Below are 14,863 nucleotides of genomic sequence, written 5' to 3'. Positions count from 1 at the left end.
TGCGTGCTCATCCTCGGACTCACTGCTGGACTCATCATGTGCAGCCGCAACATCTTCATCGTCCACTGCGTCCCCCCCTTTCCAGTGCAAGATTGTGGAGAGTGCAGCATGCAACCACTATCACCGACACACAATCTGGGGGGTACTGGAGTGCGCCCCCTGAGCAGTCCGAGCACCGGAAGCGCATCTTGATAAGACCAATGGTTCTCTCCACCACAGCCCTTGTGGAGGTGTGTCTCCTATTGTACCGCTGCTCAGCATCTGTTCTTGGATGGCAGAGAGGCATCATGAGCCACCTTCTGAGGGGATAGCCTTTGTCACCCAGCAGCCATCCATCCAGCCGGGCTGGAGCACTGAAGAGCCCCGGCACCTGGGAGTGCCTGAGGATGTAGGCATCGTGGGAGCTGCCTGGGTATCTTGCACAGACTTGTAGAATCAGCATCCTGTGGTATCACACTATCTGCACGTTCATGGAGTGGAAGCCCTTCCTGTTGACGAGGGCACCGGGATCACCCGCTGGCGCCTTGATGGTCACATGTGTACAGTCTATTGTACCCTGGACACGGGGGAAGCCAGCAATGGCCGCGAAGCCTCTGGCTCGCTGTATCTGACTTGCCTGGTCCCAGCAGAAGTAAATGAAGGTCAATGCACGCCTGAACAGAGCATCTGTAAACTATTTTACACAAGCTTGGACAGCTGATTGGGAGACACTGCAAAGATCACCCTCCGAGCCCTGGATGAAGCCAGAGGCGTAGAAGTTGAGGGAAGCTGTGACCTTCAGAGCCATTGGCATAGGGTGTCCACCCACACAGTCAGGAGAGATCTTAGGCCCAATCATCTGACAGATAAAGTTGACCGTCTCCCTTGAGAGATGGAGCCTTCTTCAGTACCGCACCTTAGACATATTGAGGTAACTGCTTCGCCGCCTGTAAACCCTGACAGCAGGATAGTGGCGTCTTCTGTGGTCCCTTCTGCCTTGGTCTACCTCTTGGCCCTGCACCCCTTGTGTCTGCGCCTGTCCTCCCAAAGGTGGCTCCTCCGGAGGCTGAATGTGCACTCCTGGCCTCCTGCCCCTTCTAGCCCTCCCTTCCTCCTCAGAGGAGGTGCCTCCAGTGGAGAGTTTAGCTCCCATTCCCAGGCGAAGGGAAGGCTTCCTAAAACCTGCAGGCCCAGAAAAGATTCCTCACTGCAGAGTGCTGACCTGAAGGTTACGAGTCCAGTCCAAGCAGCTGGAATGCATTTTGAAGTACTGCAGATCACACAGGCAAGTATCAGTAACTTTGAAAAATAAATACTTGACAGTGCACACTCGCAACCCCAGTGAGCCCTCTTATCCCGCCCGTGAATGAGGTTTATAGAAATGTGTCCTACCCACCTGCCCGTGCGCCGACCCAAAGGTTGCACGGGCGCTGAAAAACCAGTGTCAATTGGGGATTCAAGGGCCTTAAGTGGCCCATTAATTAATGGCGGGTGTACATCGGACATTATCACGCGCCCGCCTAATGAAATATCGCGATGGCGCGCAGTGACGTCAGGGCGCTCGCCCGATGTCACCTCTTGTCATTTTACACGCGGGTTGTGCAGGCCCGCCCCCGCATGCCAAAGGGAAAAGTCTGCCCCTAGATCACTCTGTACCTCAGAATTATGCAACAGTTCTCCATTTAAATAAAACTCTGCTTTTTTGTTCTTCCTGCCAAAGTGAACAATTTCACATTTTTCCACATTAAACTCCATTTGCCAGATCTTTGCCCACTCACTCAAGCTATCTATTATCTATATTCATCTGCAACCTCCTCTTGTCCTCTTCACAACCTACTTTCCTACCTATCTTTGCATCATCTGCAAATTTAGCTACCATGTCTTCATTCCCCTCATCTATGTCATTGATGTAAATTGTAAAAAGTTGAGGCCCCAGCACAGACCCCTGTGGGACTCCACTCGTCACATCCTGCCAATCAAAAAAAGACCCATTTATACATGCTCTCTGCTTTCTGCCAACCAGCTAATATTCTATGTATGCTAACATGTTACCCCCTACACGCGCTTTTATTTTCCGTAATGACCTTTCATGTGGCACCTTATCAAATGCCTTCTAGAACTCCAAGTACAGTACATCTACAGGGTCCCCTTTATCCACTGCATATGTTACTCCTTCAAAAAACTTGAATAAATTGGTTAAACATGATTTTCCTTTCACAAAACCATGCTGACTCTTCCCAATTGCCTTGAACTCTTCTAAATGCCCAGCTATAACCTCCATAATGATTGATTCTAATAACTTTCCCATGACAGATGTCAAGCTAACTAGCCTATAGTTTCCTGTTTTCTGCCTCCCTCCCTTCTTGAATAGAGGGGTTATGTTTGTTACTTTCCAATCTGATGAAACCTTTCCAGAACCTAACGAATTTTAGAAAATTAACACCGACGTATCAACTACCTCATTAGCCAGCTCTTTTAAGACCCTACGATGTAGTCCATTGGGACCCGGAGATTGGCCAGCCCTCAGCTCCATTAATTTGCTCAGTATTGTTTCCTTTGTGACTTCAATTTCACCAAGTTCCTTTCTCCTGTTCACTTCTTGATTTGTAGCTATTATTGGAATGTTTTTTGTATCCTTTATAGTGAACACAGAAGCAAAATATTTGTTCATATCTTCCACCATTTCCTTATTATCTACTATTAATTCCCCACTGCCACTCTTTAGAGGGCCAACATTCACTTTAATTACTCTTTTCCTTATTAAATACCTGTAGAAACTTTTGATATCCGTTTTTACATTTCAAGCTAGCTTCCTCTCATACTCTAATTTCTTCCTCCTGGTTAACTTTTTAGTTATTCTCTGCTGTTCTTTATATCCTGTCCAATCATCTGTCCTGCCACTCATCTTTGCGGAGTTGTATTCTTTTTCCTTAAGTTTGATGCTTTCCTTAACATCTTTAGTTAACCACGGATGGTGGGTCCTTCCCTTAGAAGTTTTCTTTATAGTAAGAATGTACTTATTCTGAATACTCTGAAATACCCTCTTAAATGTCTGCCACTACTTCTCTATTGATCTATCCTCTAGCCTAGTTTCCCAGTTCACGTCAGCTAACTCAGCTTTCATCCCCACATAGTTGCCCTTATTTAAGTTTAAGATACTAGTCTTAGAGCCACTCTTCTCCCTTTTCATACTGGATGTAATATTCAACCATATTGTGGTCACTGCTACCTAGGGGTGCCTACGCTGAGGTCATTAATTAATCCTGTCACGTTACACAACACCAAGTCTAATATAACCTGCTCTCTGGTTGATACCAGAGCATGCTGCTCTAAGAAACTATCTCAAAAGCATTCTAAGAACTCCCCATCCAGGCTAATACTGCAAATCCGATTTTTCCGGTTTGTGTGTAGATTAAAATCATCCATGATTATTGCCATCCCAATATTTTCTCTTGAATACTTTGTCCTACACTGTGGCTACTGTTAGGGGACCTGTGGACCATTCCCACTAATGACTTATTTCCCCTACTATTCCTCATCTCCATCCAAACCGATTCAACATCCTGATCTCCTGAACCAAGGTCATCTCTAACTATTGCACCAGTGCCCTCTTTGATTAACAGTGCTACCCCTCCACCTTCACCTAGTGTCCTATTCTTCTTGAGTGTCATGTACCCTTCAATATTAAGGACCCAGTCTTTGTCGTCCTGCAGCCACATCTCTGTAATTGCTATCAGATTATATTTATTTACTTCGATGTGGGCCGTCAATTAATTTACTTTGTTATGAATGCTACGTGCATTCAGATAGAGATGCACAGATGTAATCCAGAACTCACTTTACAGTCAAATATTCTATCCTCAAACTTTGCTTTTATACTATATTTATAGTTGAATATATATGTTGGGGCGGAGGAATAGGTGGGTAGTGGGGGGGTGGGGTGGGGTGGGGAAGCTCAACTGCTGTAGAGAAACTCCTGTTCTCCAACCAACTCCACTTCTCTGCTTCCCAAATTGTCTCACCTTTTCCTGTTCAACTATAAATATGGTATAAAAGCAAAGTTTGAGGATAGAATATTTGACTGTAAAGTGAGTTCTGGATTACATCTGTGTACCTTATAATAATAACAACATGCAGTTTTATAGCCAAAGTCTCTCCCATGCTCCAATTCCATTTCACTCAAAGACTGCAGTTGATCTTGACTGCCCATGTGCAGAGCCACCAGATATCGCCCAATAATTTATTAAATATACTGCATACAACACTCGCTTCCTTTTATGTATCATGCTTACTTCCTGTAACTTTTCTCAAATCACACTATATCAATAACACCCCAGTACTCTATAAAGCGGTTATTTCTCCAGCTCACCATCAGCTGTGCGAAGAGAGATCTGCCAGTATCTATTAATTTTTAATACTTTTATGTCCACCCTCTCCCATTCTCTCCTTAGCCTAGGGACTCCGAAACGCCTTAATCGCGCAAGGTCAGATAACCCTGCATACCTGGGACTTTCTTTTCTGCGTAGTTTCAGACTTCATCTCGTGATTTACTTAACCGTTGAGCTAATAGAGGAAGTTTGTGACTCCGCTCCTCCAGCACCTATAACAGTATTAACCACATAGAAATGTTAACCACATGTTACTGTCTGGCTCACCACCAGACAACCCACCAGATAAGTGAAGACGTGAAGCCTCCAATTTGGGCTTCTTGCACATTCCAGATTTCCATCATTCCATCATTGTGGTGCCAGTCATAGGTGCTAGCTGTTAACCTGGTATCACAATGGGGATGCTGGCAAGAGTGCCTGGAAAATAGCAGCACATTTTTAGGCTGCATTTTGCTACCATACACTCTTTCCTGGTGTTACAATTAAATCTCCCATTATCAGTAAGAATCTACAATGGGACAACACTTTGTGCAAATCATTACCACACTGCACAGCTTATTTTGCTTTATTTTTTGGGGCTGAATTTTCAAGTCGGCTGCTCACCCGCTGACCTGTCAACGGCCACTTAAGGCCCTTACAGAAGTAATTGAAGTAATCAATGGACCTGCCTGTCCAACCTTAAGGTTGGCGGGCAGGCCGGGAGCCCTGGCGGGCTGCAGATAAAACACGAAACCTCATCCATGAACGGGATGAGGTTTCATGAGGGATTTAAAATGTTCCGGAAATTTTTAAATAAAAGTAATGGACATGTCCCAGCTCATGTGACAGTGTCACATGAAGGGACATGTCAATATTTTTTTTTTCTCATCTTTATTCAATGTTTGATACCTGAGCCGATCTCCCTGAGGCAGCACTTTGCCTCAAGGAGATTTGTGCGCTCTTTAACACGCTTATGCGAAAGAGCGCACTCCCAGCTCAGGGAATCCCCCCTCGCTCGCACAGGGAGCGCACAGCGTTTCCTGGCGCACATCACGCTGGATGGGCCTTAATTGGCCTGCACATGTAAAATGGCGGGGGGAGGGGGGCACCGATCGGGAACCTGCCCACTCCCCGCACAACCCCCACCCCCGATGGCGGGAAGATCCTGCCCTTGGAGTTCTATTCTTCTTTTCTTGCAGAGTATTGCCTTCACTCTCGTACCTAGGTATGCACCATCTCGGCATGGGTGAGAAATGAAACCAGAAAATACTGGAAATGCATAAGCATTCCTGTTAGCGTCAGAAAAGAAGAGATAAGGCAAATGATTTGGTTGTAGATATTTTCCAAGAATTGGGGACTTTGTGTTATTTTAGGGGAGTTTCAATTATCCTCCAGTTTGCAGTGTTCCTCGGGAAGGGGAGGGGGTTAGACCTTCTGCTATGTTAATAATGAAGAGTCCGATATACTGCTGTTTTTTTTTTTAAAAAATAGCCTGTTCTGAATTCAGTTGTATTTGGAAAAATTGAACCCATTTGTGCGTCAACCTTTATTACACTTGTACCTCTGCCATGAAAGGAACTTTTTTGTCCACAAAAGATGAGTTTTGATGGGCTGAGGGGCCTTCTTTCCTCCTTGACTTCTGTCCCAATATCCGCCAATAGGAAACAAACGACAGCATTAATTTATATAGTGCCTCTAAAATATCCCAGGAGTGTTATCAAATAAAATTTTATAGTAAGCCACATAAGGAGATATCAGGAAAGGGGAAAAAATGGTTTTACGAGTAATTTAAAGAAGGAGCACGAGGTAGAAAGGCTTCAGGAGTTTTGTAGGGCCTAGGCAACGGAAGACATTTCTAAATTATCTCACAAAAATGGTGCTTTAAAGAAATCTTTAAGTCTAAATTTGATAGATCGGTGCTAGTTTCTGGGCCAGATTCCATTTTTAATGGCCTAGTGAGTCCGGGGTGGGAGGAGGCAAAGGGGTCCTATTCTCATTGGCTGTGTTGGTGGGAGCATTGGAGAAGCACATCATCATTGTCAGATTATCGTACAGTTTTGTACAATCTAGGAAAGGCTGTTTCTGTAGCAAAGAGAAAGCTGAGGGGCCTGATAGAGGTCTTTAAGACACTGAAAGGTTGTGTTAGGGTTGATGTGGAGACAACATTTCCACTTGTGGGAACTCCATAACTAGAGGTCAAAAAGTGTAGGGCTAAGTGTACGACTAAACCCAATTGGAAACTCAGGATAAACTTCTTTACCCAAAGACTGGTAAAAAAAGATGGAATTAATACCACTTGGGAGTATTTGAGGCAAATAGCATAGATGCATTTAGGGAGAAATTAGATAAGAACATGCGGGAGAAAGAAATAGAAGAATGTGCTCATAGTGCAAGACGAAGAGGGGTAGGAGGAAACTTGTCTCGCACATAAACACCAGCACAGCCAGTCGGGCCGAATGGCCTGTTTCTGTGCTATAAATTCTGCTAAAGTCGCAAAAGATCACAACATTTTAAGCAAGAATTACAATCAGCGCGACACAAGTCTCCACAACGTTTTGCACTGATTCTTAAAAATCTAGCCCCACCCAGAAAACTGGCTGCACTCCCAATCTGAATCAATCACCATTTCCTCTAATTGTCCTCGCTTGACAAGCCCCAAAAATTCAACTGTTCCTTTTGACGCAAGGAAAGATATGATTTAAAAGCCTTTGAATATAAATTACTAAGAAAGTGACGACTGCACCCCGGTATAACTAACAAAATCTTCTGTATATTTTTTTAAGAGTAATTTTCAGTAATTTAAAATTATTTGCAGGTGGTGGATTGACACTGTGATTAAAAATGTGTGATAAACACAGGTTACATTCATCAAATCAAACTGCACCTGATATATTGACAAATACTTTAAAGCAAAATGTCTTATTTAAAAACGTATGTTCTATGATGCTGCCTGACTGTGCTGGACAGATTTTGCATTCAGTGGTATCCAAGTGAGTCTGAGCAAAAACTCTGGAAAGAAACCACTTCTCAAAACCGGCACCATTTCGGGCATAATTTAAGCCCATTCCGCCAATTATGCCCAAAATGAATATTCTATCCCATAGAGTTAGCTGAAGAGGCTTTTGTGGAGCTTAAATACCGGCATGGGCTAGTTATGCAGAACAGCCTCTTTCTCTACATAGACCTGATGTGACTCGATGTACAATGGTGTCATTCAAGTTGCAAAAATGTAATGTTCTTTTGTTCTCTGGATGTGGGTGACTCAGAAAGGCTATAATTATTGCCCTCCCTGGTTGCCCTCATATGGTTGTGGTTATTCAGCTGCTGTTATACAGTGCTGATTGTGCTCCCAAAGTACTTTTAGGTAGGTAGTTCCAGGAATCTGACCAAATAAGAAATACTTGGGTCATTGCCAACATGCCCTTCTGCTTACTTGCCTTATTATTGGACATCATAGCGACTGTTTACACTTCAGCAGCATTAAGAGTCAAACATGTACTGTATGACTGAGTTTATATGCGAAGCAGAGTAAGATAGGATGGTAGTTTCCTTTCCCTGAAGGACATTAATAAACCAAAAAGCAAAACAAAAACTGCAAATGCTGGATATCTGAAATAAGGTTGCAAAATGCTGCTAAATACCCAGGTCAGACAATTTCCGTGGAGGGAACAGATGAGTTTAACAGTGGGCCTACCCCTGAAATGAATATCTCTCGATGGATACTGACCTTGGTCGAGTTTTAATGACAGTTCAGTGGCTTTGGTGGCCATTTTTCCTGGTGTATACATGTAACGTTGTCATGTGATAGTGATTGGCTGGTGCAGCGAGGTGCCTGAAAAGCGTCCTCCCCAAAACATGAGGAAAGCTGAATCTGCCCTTCCTCCGAGTGTTTAGTATTAATTATCCGTTCAGCTGCTTTTAAAAATGGAGCCAAGTGGTCAGGATGACTTGGATCTTTGTGCTCTGTACCTTGATGGTAATGAATATCATGATCGGCAGCTGTAGAAAGGGTGTAATCCAGTGCCAAAACCCTTTCCAACTGATGGGATAAGATTGCCTCTGTCAGAACTGCTCATTGGAGAGCCTTGGAGAAAGCCATTTCTTTTGTTGGCATTCATGTAATTGAAGGCAATTATGAAACACACCGGTCAAATGGTAGTTAGGCTAGGGATTCACCTGAAAATAGTCCAAAGGTATTCACTTGTCAGCCCACTTTTTCTTGTGCAAAGAGCCAACTTATCTTCTGATCTTTCAATCTCACAGTTGGCCAGAGCCACAGTTAGGAACTCAGTCACTGGGATTCTAGAGGCAGCGACCTATAGAATCAGTAAGAGGTAAGATGATTGCCATGGCAACCAAAGCAAACAGGGTCTTTGATTGGCTTTGTTTGGCTTTATAACCCCTGTTAACTGCTTTCTGTCAAAACAGATGGCCAATCAAAATAAAACCTGGAGGCTTTGCATGTTGCCTTTGTTTGTGCTTGTCGTATGATTTATCGCATTCTATTTTTTTAAACACAGCTGGCTCGAGCAACAGTACGTGACCCTAAAACTGGTGTTCTAACTGTAGCCAATTACAGAGTGTCAAAAAGGTAAGGTTTGAACAGAAAGCCATGGGTTATCTGGGTGCCTTAGCATATTCTATTCTTATGGCATCTCAGGAGTATAAAAGGAGAAATGGCTTGTAGCATTCAAACAACTGCATGTGAGGATGTCAAGATGGAGATCTTAATATTAGTGCAAAAGCTTCTTGCAAATAACAAGCATCTCTTTCAACCTGTCACTGTTTCAGTAGTATTCGGGCCAATGTTTTTTTCTGTCTAATGAAGACCATATTAGTCTTCACACACTCAGGCACTGTATTCTTGTAAAATCTGTGTAAGTCACACTTCAGTGTATCTTTTAATGTTCTTGAAGCATTGTGACATTGAATGGTTCACTTCTGCTCTCATTCAGCCTAATAAATCTGCACCAGTATTTTTATCTTCACATGAGTCTTCTGTTTGATCCCCACACGCTTAAAATTCCTCTTTCTTGAACGAAGTTGTAAATTCTATTTTAACATAATTTATAGACCCTATGTCAACAGGTTTGTGACAGTGAATTCTGCCTTTCAACACCCTCTGTTTAACAAAATATTTATAACCTGCCTTTTGTGATTTATCTTTTTTTTTATGGGACATGGGTGTCACTTACAAGGCCAGCATTTGTTGCGCATTCCTAACTGCCCTTGAGAGCAGTTAAGAGTCAACCACTGTGGTTTTGGAATCACATGTAGGCCAGACCAGGTAAGGGTGGCAGATTTCCTTCCCTAAAGAACATTAGTGAACTAGATGGGTTTTTACAACAATCGGTAATACTCAATCACCATTACTGAGACTAGCTTTCAATTCCTGGCTTTTTTTCAATTGCTTTTAAATTCCACCAGCTGTCATGGTGAGATTTGAACTGTTGCCCATAGAGTGGCCTGGGCCTTTGGGTCACCAGTCCAGTGATATAACTGCTAAGCCACTTCCTCCCCTTTATCTGTTTCTTGAGGGCTGTGATTTACCGTAATATGAACATGATTTCTTTACGAGTTTACATAATTGGAAGGGTTTAATGTATTAGATTTTACTCCTTTTATTCAAGAGAATTTCACATTTTAACATTGCAAACAATTTCTACCTTGCTTTAAGCCTGGGTCAGTACTCAAATCTCTTCATTGAAGCTTATCAGCTGTTCCTGTGCGAGCTTTCTTAGTTCCCATGTTGCCTGTCAAAGTTATCACTTGGTGATAGGTACTGATCGGATCGCAATGCTAGGGAGGTCAAAGAGGTGCCTGTGGCCCAGATTTGGTGATTCCCAACCAAAGACAGAGGAGCAGTAACTGCAAAAAAAAGGAGAAAATGGGGAGATTGTGTTGAGAAATGTAAAAGCCCATTGTGTGGAATATCAAGGTTGAGGAAAACAGGAGCAGAAAATGAGGTAAATTGAGAAGTAGCAGTTAGATGATGCTTTGGGGCTTTGAAGGAGAGGACAGATTGGGAGCTAAAGAGTTCCACAGTTTTATGGCACTGGGGATGATTTAGAATGAGTGTGCCAGAAAATGTAGGGTATTAGTATAATTTGAGAGATTTAAGATGGGAGATTTTAATAAAAAATACGTTTTTTGGACCAGCCATATAAATATTGTGACTACAAGAGCAGGTCAGAGGTTGGAACTTGTGCAGAGAGTAACTCACTTCCGGACTCCCCAAAGCCTTCCCACCATCTGCAAGGAACAAGTCAGGAGTGTGATGGAATACTTGCCACTTGTCTGGATGAGTACAGCTCCAAAAACACTCGAGAAGCTCAGCACCATCCAGGACAAAGCAGACCGTTGATTGGCACCCCTTCCAGCACCTTCATCATTCACTCCCTCCACCACCGACACACAGTGGCAGCAGTATGTACCATCTACAAGATGCACTGCAGCAAGTCACCAAGGCTCCTTTGATAACACCTTCCAAGCCTGCGACCTCTACCACCTAGAATGACAAGGGCAGCAGATAAATGGGGATACCACCACCTTCAAGTTCCCCTCCAAGCCACTCACCATCCTGACTTGGAAATATATCGCCGTTCCTTCACTGTCGCTGGGTCAAAATTCTGGAACTTCTTAATAGCACTGTGGGTGTACCTACACCACATGGACTGCAGCGGTTCAAGAAGGCAGCTCAACACCACCTTCTCAAGGCAATTAGGCGTGGGCAATAAGTGCTGGCCTAGCCAGCGACACCCACATCCCATGAAAGAATTTTTTAAAAACTGTCATCTTAAAGCTTACAAATTTATACCAATGTGGAGTGGAAACCAGAGGATACCAGAGAATTAAAATAATTGACAAAAGAAGTGTAGAGGGGAGAGGGAACAATTTATTTTTGCAAGGCAAGCTGTTCTAGTCTGGAATGCAATGCCTGAAATTATGGTAGAAGCAAATTCAGCGGTAACTTTAAGAAAACGAGTCGAATGTCTGCTAGAAAGGGAAATGTTGCAGAGATATGGGGGAAAAAGCAGACTTGTATGGCTATCTAAATAGCTCTTTCAAAAAGGTGGCAGAGGCATAATGGGCCAAATGGCTTTCTTCTCTATGCTGTATGATGTTATTTTTCTTTGCCATGATAAATGAGATATTTAACCAGCACATTCCAAAACCGTTCAGCTCACTGAATTCCAAGTAGATCTTGTGATGCCTTGGAAAATTCTGCGAAGTGGCCTTCATGATTTACATTGAGAGAAAGGTTGCCAGGTACAAGCTGCCCATTATCAAGATCAACAGCAGATGGCAACATAAAGCTGTTCAGAGGTCTGCATTTTCTCTGGCACAGAAATCGTGAGGCCTTTCTGCTGTTAAATATTTGATCAGTTACTGGATGTAGCTGCCGGTCAGCAGAGTTCAGTTTTTTCCACATCTGCTATCTAGAGCCATTTTTCCAACATGCTCTGCTCACAGGTGAATGTGCAAGAAGAATAAATGCAGAGAATGTCCTCCATTGGCGTTCATACCCATCTCACTCAGGTCAAGTCTCGTGCAGGGGCAAATTCTGTCAGCATGGATGTCCACTCAAGTTACTTGTTCTGGATATCTTGCCTTGAGGTTGCCCAGTTAGTGAAGCGTCACAGGTTTGCTGTGGACTTGTGTCCACCAGGAATTGAACTGAAGACTTGTTTTAAGGAAACTGTCACTGTCTCTCTAATGTGGATTTTGGTTGGTAAAAGAGAAGTATGGTGTTAATTACACTCTGTTTCTCATCCCTCCTCAAATTGATGAAAATCTTCAGAAAGTCACCAAGTATATCGCTGCATTAAACGGGCACCATCCTATTGGACATTATGGCCAATGTTTTTTAAATTTAGAAAGATAGCTTAGAAGGTGTCCAGTGCACAAAGTGCAGGACACCACCAAGATTGAAAGGAGCAGATGGGAAGCCAGAGTAACTCGGGAGTTAGTCACTAGTTTGACACAAGCTTGAGTTTTGGTTAAAGAGTCCCCTGAATGCAGCTCATTTTGCTTAAGCCATCAACTAGCTAATCTGTACGGACTAGCGTGATATTTGGTCCCTGGTGAGTTAGGGGCAGTATCATTGGTCTCGACATCTTGGGTTAGGGAAGAGAAAATTGGCCAGGGTTTCCAGTTGGTGCAAGTGTGACTGTCTAAACATCTGGTGATCAACTGTGATGGTTCCCGTAGTCAAATAGCCCATCTGCACTTGCTGTCTGGGCTCAAATGGGAGAGTGACCACTTGGACAAGGTAACGGGGAGCAAGCAGCTTCCATGGAATTGCACCTTGGCAGCAACTTGGGGTGAAGGGAGAAAATCTGGGAGAAAAAGGGAAATAACTTAAAAGCCATATGCCAAGAGATTAATGATGGAGATTAAGCAGTCCAAAATGTAGCATTCAAGGGAAAGAATTACTTAATTCCCACACTGAGTATGTAGGAAGAAGGAAGAGTGCGTAGAATGTCATGTTTGCAGCTTAGAAGGATGAAGAGGTAAAGGTCCATGGGCTCAAGACCCACAACCATATGAATAGAAAGGCACCAGCAAAATTGGAGACCAGAGCTAACTGAGGCATTTCCTGTCACATGATTTTGTTTTTGTTTCCTGAAGATTCTTGGGGTATTTGGCTTGTTTGCAAACACACAATATAACGATGTTAGCCCTCGTGTGATACATGTCACTTGCGTGTGTGATTTTCATGACAAAAATGGCACAGGACATTCCTGTTCCTCGCTGCCCCTTTGAAAAGAGCCTCTCCAAATGAAAGCTGCATGTATGTGCGTTGGAGTTGCTCAGTGTCTGAAAGAGAAAGGTAGGTTTATGTTTGGTGCGAGTGAGAACCTTGAGCATCTCGTGAGAGGGCATCAACCCATCTTTCTTTTTCAGACCCCAACTGAACACTCCTGAATTTATCCAGTTTACTGAGTTTCCGCAGCGTTGCAAAGGTTTTTATTTCCCGAAGGCGATCACTTCAGTCTCCCTCCGGCACTCTCCCAATCACCAACCTTAGGGGAAACACCGGGCTGGGGTTAATGCAGCCCCATCGCCGTGGGAAATGTAGTGGCCAGGCCCATTTAACATGTGACAGGCCCCGTGTCCATCTCCTGGCAGCGGCAAAACCTCTCACCATTTAAGCTAGAGGGTGGATGGAGCTGGCGCAGGATTTCCATCCGCTGACGACGTGACATCAATCAGACTCATTAATGAGTCAAGTGACACCCATTGTCCCTAAGCCCACTGCAATTTAGTGGTGGCCCAGGATTGAAATGGGAGTCATTTGGCTTTCCCACACCCTGGGAAGGCCACCTAGCAAACCCTGTTGTAGTCAGGCACCCTGTGCCCGATTGAGGGACCCGACATCGGGCGGGGAGGGGGAGTCACTGAAAGTCACCCTCCTGCCCTTGAACTGACCATGGAACTGATGGGGGTTCCCCACTGATTCTCCAACCAGTGGATGTGACCACCATTGGCCCAACAAAATCTCGACCATTTTCCCAGCATCTACCCTGTCAAGTACCTTCAGAATTTTATACGTTTCCATGAGATTACCAGTCATTCTTCTAAACGCCACAACAAATAGGCCTAGTCTACTCAGTCTCTCCTCATAGGGCAGCCCCTCATCCAAGGAATAGTCTAGTGCATCTCCATTGTACTCCCTTTGAGGGGAGTATATCATTCTTAGATAAGGAGAGCAGAACTGGACACACTACTCTAGGTTTGGCCTGATTAATGCCATGGATAATTAGAGGAAGATTCCTTAACTCTTATACTCCAGTCCCTTTGTAACAAAAACTAACATACGATTTGCCTTCCTAATTGCTTGCTGTACCTGCATGTCAACTTTCTGTGATTCATGTACAAGGACACCCAGGTCCCCCTTTGCAGCCTGCTAGCACTGCCCGCACACTGGAGGCTGTGCATTTCTGGTGTCTGGCAAAGCACCTTCCTACAGCCTGTAGTATTACATCGCACTGCAGGGATGGTCATCTTGACTCTGTGCTGTAGTGTAAAATGGATAATAGTGAATCAGCAGCCTGTTTCACTTGACGGTGTCAATCATGAGGGATGTGAAATGGGTTGCTGATTCAATACATTTTATACACACTTTTCTGCTTGTCATTAAACAGCAGGCACATTGGCAGGTCACAAAATGATTAGCAGTTTTGTTTTTGAACCTTCTCCGACATGCTACTGAAACAATGAGCTCTTAACTCACTATGAAACTCTTTACCAACTTGCCTCCTCTTTCCTAATCTGCAATGCCAATCTGTCAACCTTGAACTTTTCTGAAATCAAACAAAACGGGCACAAAGTTGGACCATATAAATTGCCGGTTTCAATTTAACAACGGGCAGAATTTTCCGTTTGATGTGCGGGGAGGGTGGGACCCGCTCGCCGATGCGTAATTATGACGCGCGGTGATGTCGGGCGAGCGTCCCAACGTCACCAGGTGCCATCGCGATATTTCGGTGGGCGGGCGTACGACGATCTCCGTT

The 14,863-nt window shown here is 44.0% G+C and overlaps 1 protein-coding gene across 6 annotated transcripts in view; it reads left to right on the top strand.

The window, feature by feature from the left end:
• p4ha2 (procollagen-proline, 2-oxoglutarate 4-dioxygenase (proline 4-hydroxylase), alpha polypeptide 2) overlaps positions 1-14,863 on the top strand; it is a 111,769-nt gene that overhangs the window by 69,790 nt on the left and 27,116 nt on the right. For 4 of the 6 annotated variants that reach the window (XM_078551108.1, XM_078551110.1, XM_078551111.1 and 1 more), the window contains exon 9: positions 8,867-8,937. In XM_078551108.1, coding sequence (XP_078407234.1) covers positions 8,867-8,937 — 71 coding nt within the window. Of the gene's footprint in view, positions 1-8,609; positions 8,681-8,866; positions 8,938-14,863 lie in introns of all 6 variants that reach the window. The other 2 variants (XM_078551109.1, XM_078551107.1) reach the window with 1 other exon arrangement.

Source organism: Cetorhinus maximus, chromosome 10, assembly GCF_964194155.1.
Source record: "Cetorhinus maximus chromosome 10, sCetMax3.hap1.1, whole genome shotgun sequence".
NCBI lineage: Eukaryota > Metazoa > Chordata > Chondrichthyes > Lamniformes > Cetorhinidae > Cetorhinus > Cetorhinus maximus.
This window is presented reverse-complemented; position numbering and strand designations above follow the sequence as displayed.